At 32.2% G+C, this 6,173-nt stretch overlaps 1 protein-coding gene across 6 annotated transcripts; it reads left to right on the top strand.

The window, feature by feature from the left end:
- Window positions 1-1,000: 1,000 nt before the first annotated feature.
- On the top strand, window positions 1,001-5,794 carry LOC110824988 (uncharacterized). 6 transcript variants are annotated; one of them, XM_088214632.1, is made up of 9 exons: window positions 1,001-1,188; window positions 1,409-1,482; window positions 2,627-2,867; window positions 3,085-3,140; window positions 3,251-3,329; window positions 3,426-3,564; window positions 4,103-4,216; window positions 5,283-5,527; window positions 5,674-5,794. In XM_088214632.1, the coding sequence occupies exons 3-8, from the start codon at window positions 2,701-2,703 to the stop codon at window positions 5,505-5,507; spliced, it is 780 nt and encodes a 259-aa protein (XP_088070758.1). In that variant the 5' UTR covers window positions 1,001-1,188; window positions 1,409-1,482; window positions 2,627-2,700; the 3' UTR covers window positions 5,508-5,527; window positions 5,674-5,794. The 6 variants fall into 6 exon arrangements, with proteins under 6 accessions (XP_088070758.1, XP_088070756.1, XP_088070757.1 ...); XM_088214630.1 differs by having other exon boundaries at window positions 1,002-1,188; window positions 5,283-5,794; XM_088214633.1 differs by having other exon boundaries at window positions 1,007-1,188; window positions 5,316-5,794.
- The last annotated feature ends 379 nt before the right edge of the window (window positions 5,795-6,173 follow it).

Below are 6,173 nucleotides of genomic sequence, written 5' to 3'. Positions count from 1 at the left end.
ATGAGGTTTGATTTATATGTTAGAGAATGAGTTGAATGTATGTACACAAAGAGATGGGGAGTGTTACGGCTCTCCTTTCTTTTTGCTGCAGCATTTTTCTTCTGTACCCTCTCCAATGATGTTAAATTAAGGTTCATAACCAACCAATTTTTACAAAATACATTGTTACAAGAGTTTAGATTCAAATTATAAATTATATATTTGGTATATCTTCTCTTAAAAAGAGTTGTATTATGTGTATATTTATTAAAATTTTATGTTATTATTCTTATATAAATATCACGTAATTAATTAAATATATAAATTTTTATTTTAAAAATTATATTAATGTTAAAAAGTTGTATTAATGTTCTACCATTTTGCTAACCTTCTTCATCCACCGTTTTATAAAGCATATATATATAGATAATAAATTGTGTCATTTCCAATAAACTTAATTTTTATAATAATTAGTTTAATTTGTTATTTAAAATAATTTGTTTAAACTTAGCAATTATTTACTTCATAAAAATCACTAACATCTTTTTTACTTTTTGGACTTTAATTTTTTTAAAAATTCATGAAATTCAAATTTTTTTCAAAAATATTTTTTTGGAAGAGTCATACAAAGTAATTAAAAATTTAAATATGTTTTTTAAATATACATAAAAATTTTAGTTATAATTTCATTTGAGAATGTTAAAAGCGCAATATACTTTTATATATGAAAAGATTTTCTAAAATAACATGATCAAACTCCCAATTTTGTATCATAATATTTCTTAACTTAAAGTAGCTCAGAAGACGATTTTTTATACAATTGAAAAACTTATCTAAAATGCTATTAATTTTATCTAAGAACAAAAATAATATTATATAATAATATTCAATCTAATTTTGCATCTTGATATAATATAATATAAGACAAAAATAAATGTATTTTATAATTTACCTCAAAACAAAAATAACTATTATGTCCAGTCAACAAAAAGACTCCAGTCTGGTTGTTTAGCAGAGTCTTATTAGAGAACAGAATATGCGTAAATTGGAGGAAGAAGATTCGTGGTTGTGTGCGCATCTCAGTTAACTTATTCTGGAATCTTTGCGTACTGGTTTTGTCTCCCTATAAAGCAAACTCCCATTTTTCTACTGAAACCAACCACCTCCTCCTCTTCCCATTCGCTTGTATCCCATCGCTGTGTGTACCAGGTCTTCTTCTCTCCTTTACCTCAATCTTTTTTCTCTCTTTTTATGGGGTTCTGCTTTTCAATTAATTTGTTCGCTGTGGAACTTGGTTGATCTGTTTCATTAATCAGAAATCAAGAGCTGAACTTTATATGGAATTTAGGGGTAAACTGTAAAATCGGATAATATTATTCTGATGGTTGTAGATTTTTTCATCTTGATTATGTGTTTTTTGGTAAAGCAGACTCCCGTTTTCTACTGAAACCAACCACCTCCTCTTCTTCCCATTCGCTTGTATCCCATTGCTGTGTGTACCAGGTCTTCTTCTCTCCTTTACCTCAATCTTTTTTCTCTCTCTTTTTATGGGGTTCTGCTTTTCAATTAATTTGTTCGCTATGGAACTTGGTTGATCTGTTTCATTAATCAGAAATCAAGAGCTGAACTTTATATGGAATTTTGGGGTAAACTGTAAAATCGGATAATATTATTCCGATGGTTGTAGATTTTTTCATCTTGATTATGTGTTTTTTTGGTAAAGTATGTGATTTTATTTTGGTGTTTGTTGGTTGGGAATACGCTATATCCCAAGAATCAAATTATCCGAGATTAGATGGTTTTCTCTTAGGGACAGTCTAGTTATTTGAATTGACGATTCCGGATTCAGATACTTTTCAGTTATTACTTGATTTATGGACAATTAAAGGCTGCTATATTGTCAGCACAAGGACAATGCAAACTGGAATACTGAAAATTTCTTCAAATCTCTAGACTAACCCCAAATTGTTTTGCCAGAAAACTAGCTGACAATTTGAGGGTTAACCAGAAATTCTTCTCTTATCTCCCTTTTGTTTCATCACAACAGTTAATGCCTGCATCCTTTGAATTAGACAAACATGATCTTGACATTAGAACTCAAGAGTTGAAATCTTTGTTCTGTCCAACTATAGATCTATACTTTTTCTGATCAATAAGCTTATATATTTAGAGAGTGGTTGGGACTTTTCACCAAATAGTCTATTTTGACTAAGCAACATCTTCTTTGAGAATCTTGAATGGCCAAGAGAGTTCAACTTCTATTTTCTTCTCTAGATTCGGCCTTTGTTGTTAGTTCACTTGCTTTTGCACAATTTGCTAGGTAATGAGGGCAAATGATATCGGGGCTAGGCAGGATTGTGTTATTAGAGTAGAAAATCTTCCTACAAGCTTGGTATTTTCAAAATATGTGAAGGAATCATATATGGAATAATATGTATGATAAGTTTCGCATAAATATATATTAAATCAGGTTTTGAAAATAACTTATGCAAAAATTATATCAAGTCTTGGAAAAGCAACATTATGTCTTTTCTCTTTTGGAATCCCAAACGTTTTGGATTCCGTTGTTCAAGCTTTCAATACAAACTAATGTTAGTTTTATCATCTTCTTCTCCATTACACCTGCACTTTATTTTGTGTTTTACAGAAGTTGAACGGAGCAATCACTTGCTTGTGGGGCACTTCTTCCAGTTGGTTCACCAGCTTCTGAACAGCTTGCTTATGAGTCCTCATTGTGCATCAAAACCTAGAAAATCCCTAGAGGATGTGCGCGGGTTGCACGTGCTTCCTCATTCACCTTTTACAGTGGAAAAGGTTACTCAACATGCGGACTTCCGGTCCAATTACAAGACTTTAGAAGTTGAATCAAATCAGAGGCTATTGATGCAGTAAGTATAAAAAAGAGATATGATCTTTATTAACAAGTTTCTGTTAAATATTGGTTGCTTCTGTATCATGAGTTACTCATCTAATTAATTTTTTTGTAAGCCTTTTCATAATTTTGAACTGGGTTTTTTTATTTTTTTACTGATTATAGACGCAAATGGCAGAAACCTGGTCTAAGGCCATCTGCAATAACTGACTTATTGCTTGCATGATCTCCAGACGAGTATGGCAGCAAAGACCTACATGTCTGAGGCCTATCCATTGTAGTATTCATGGTACTAAAAAGATAACACGTCGCCTTTGCCTTCTTCCTCTCTTTCTTTTCTTTTCTCCTCTCTTATGTGAGAATATACTTATATGTTCATTCAATTAATCATTCTCCTAGGGGATCAAAATCTCTTTGAAACAGTTGCAAATGTGCTTACTTCACTTCCCTTCATTGCTCTTGGAATGCAAGCCCCAAGGTACTGTGTCCTTGTAATTTGCTTTATAAGACATATAAATAATTTGTTAGTAATTGTATTTAATTTGGCTTATCACTGACCTTATTTTGGTTACAGAAAAAACTTAAATACCAAGATGTATGCTAATTCCTTAGTTGGAGTTGGAATTGCCTCAAGTTTGTATCATTCTTCTCGAGGAAAAGTAAGGAAGTATTTGAGATGGGTTGACTATACAATGATAGCCACAGCAACAGTGGTGAGTCACAACTATTTCATAATTCTCTGTAAATGATGTGCAGAAAAAAAGTTGCAAAAAAAAAAAAAGCAAAAGAATTTATGACTTTTGATGCTTGAATATGCAACATAATATCCACTGGAACTCCTAGCAAGTTGCCTGTTTCATATATCAATCCTTTGCAAATAATGCGGAAGACATTTTGTCAACTTCTCAGCATATGATAGCACGTTCACACGATATTCAATCTAGTTAAATTTGTCTTGATGTTTTCTTTATGGAACACTTAGGCAACAAGAAACAATTCCCTCTTTTGGTTGAATCTTTCTAACTCTGCAGTATGCTGAAATGTTCATATATGTCAATATGTTGAAATGTTCTGCAAATATTTGTAGAACAACATATTGCAAATTCTAACTATGAGCGGTGGTTTTCCAGAGACAAATAAGATAATAGCAATCTTTGCTTTTCCTTGCAACCATTCTTAAAATCATAGCTCCAAGTTTTTTCTTTAAAAGTCCCTCATATTCTAACTTCAATCTTAAAAGCTGCTTTTCAGTGTCTGTCTAGGGCCCTCAGAGATGAGAACCCAAAGTTTCTGATGGCAGCATCAGCACTATTCTTACCTTTTCAGCCTCTGATGGTTTCTGCTGTTCACACTGGAATGATGGAGGTAACTAGTTCCCTCTTGACATCTAAATGTGTTTGTTATTTACAAATTTGTGGTAAAAATTTGTGCGGATCTGGGAACGAAGGTTCAACAATATGGTAACTTTAATTATTATTTTTTTAGTTATTATTATATATTTTGATCAAGTTATCTATTTTTACTTATTTGTTTTATCTTTACACAAATTATTATCATTGTGGACAAAATAAAGCAAATTATACAAATCACATTTTAAATGATTTATTTCTGTTACCAATTAAAAATAATTTAATTCTATTAATTATATAAAAAATATACCCAAAAAAATGAAAGCAGCTATACTGTATATATATATACATATACACACACCAGTCATCTGTTGGTTTTCTTTTGGAGATAAACTCAACTTGTTTTGGTGTAGATTACTCATTCTATGTTCATAGTTAGCCAGTCATTTGAGATATAAAATGCTATATAATATCTGAATATTATTGAGTTCATCTGGATGGGTTTTATCTTCCAATCATGTAGACTTGAATTCAGTAGTTGGGATAGTATTATATCTGTATGCTTCCATTAAATTGATGCTGTACTTACTTTTTAAGACATCAGATATCTGCTCTGTTATCCCAGTGAGAAAGAAAGATAAATAATACCTTGCCTTGAGTTGACAAATTAGCATTAAAGTTTATTAGAATCTGTTGTAGGCAAATCTTCTATTCATCATGGATTATAATACAGAATAGATTTCATTTTATGTATTTTTGACAGAAAAAAGGGAGTGTATGAATTGTGGAAAAGGTTGACAAACATGGTGATGAGTACACTTGTTGTTCTACATGTGTTGATGTAATTTGTTCATGTAGTTAGCTGCTGTATCCACTGTAGTCTATCTTTATTCTTATAATCTTTTCAAAGATGAAACTGAAAAACTCTGCTTGAAACCTACTGAAGAACCTAGAGTTCCTCGGTTCACTATGATTGCACTTACATATAAACTGTGTAAAGCCAAACCCAGCTCCTAGCACCATCCTATGCAATATTGCAGTGACTATTACTTTTTATGGATTCTCGTTAGTTCTTGTTCTAGGAGATCATGCTGTTCTCCGATCTTCTGTCCCAGGTAGCATTTGCAAAAAAAGCATTAAAAGATCCAGAGCTGAGAATGGCCCACCATGTACATAAAATGTCATCACTATTGGGAGGCGTTCTTTTCATTGCAGATGATGTCTTCCCAAATATTCCTTTCCTTCATGCTGGTTGGCATCTTGCAGCTGCTATTGGTGTTGGCACTTGTAACAAGCTTCTAGAATAGTGTGTGCATCTTATGACAAGGTACAGGTACATTCTACTTCAAAAGAGGACAGTTTTGCAATTTTACTCTTGCAACCAGAATCAGAAGAGGGAATCTATTCTATAGTCAGCCTATTGCAGTTTGTCAAGTTAACCACATTGGTTAACAATGATTCTTTTTGTTGTAGGGTTGTAGTGCACATTCTCCTTCTCCTTCTTCTTCCAAATTTGTGAGTAGTCATGTTTCCACTATCTTTCCTGGTATAGCTATGTAATGATAAAATTAACTCATAAAAGTTTTATCTTTCAGTTTGTGGTCAAATAATTTGATATGCATTTTCCACTAGTGGCAAAAGTAAGAAACTGTCTATGTTTATCTAGTTTATGTTCTTCCTATCAAAACATGGACTTTTGAAGAGGTGAATAAGACATTTTCAGCATTTTTAGCTCATGATAGGATAAGAGAGGTATTCTTACATGCATATGCAAACATACACGAACAAGTGATGCACTGACAGGCACCAGGATAAGTACATACATTTATTTAGCAGTGAGAATAGAATTGTTAGTAACTTGAATAGGATGGAAAGGTCAGTGGCCTGAAAATCCTGTTTTAAAAGGATCGCTTTATTGTTCAACTCTCGCAAATAATGACATCTATAACAACTGTTATTTGTGTCTGTACACT

Source organism: Carica papaya, chromosome 2, assembly GCF_054855325.1.
Source record: "Carica papaya isolate Zhongbai chromosome 2, ASM5485532v1, whole genome shotgun sequence".
Classification (NCBI taxonomy): Eukaryota; Viridiplantae; Streptophyta; class Magnoliopsida; order Brassicales; family Caricaceae; genus Carica; species Carica papaya.
Note: the sequence above shows the minus strand (reverse complement) of the source record. Positions and strands in the feature narration are given on the sequence as shown.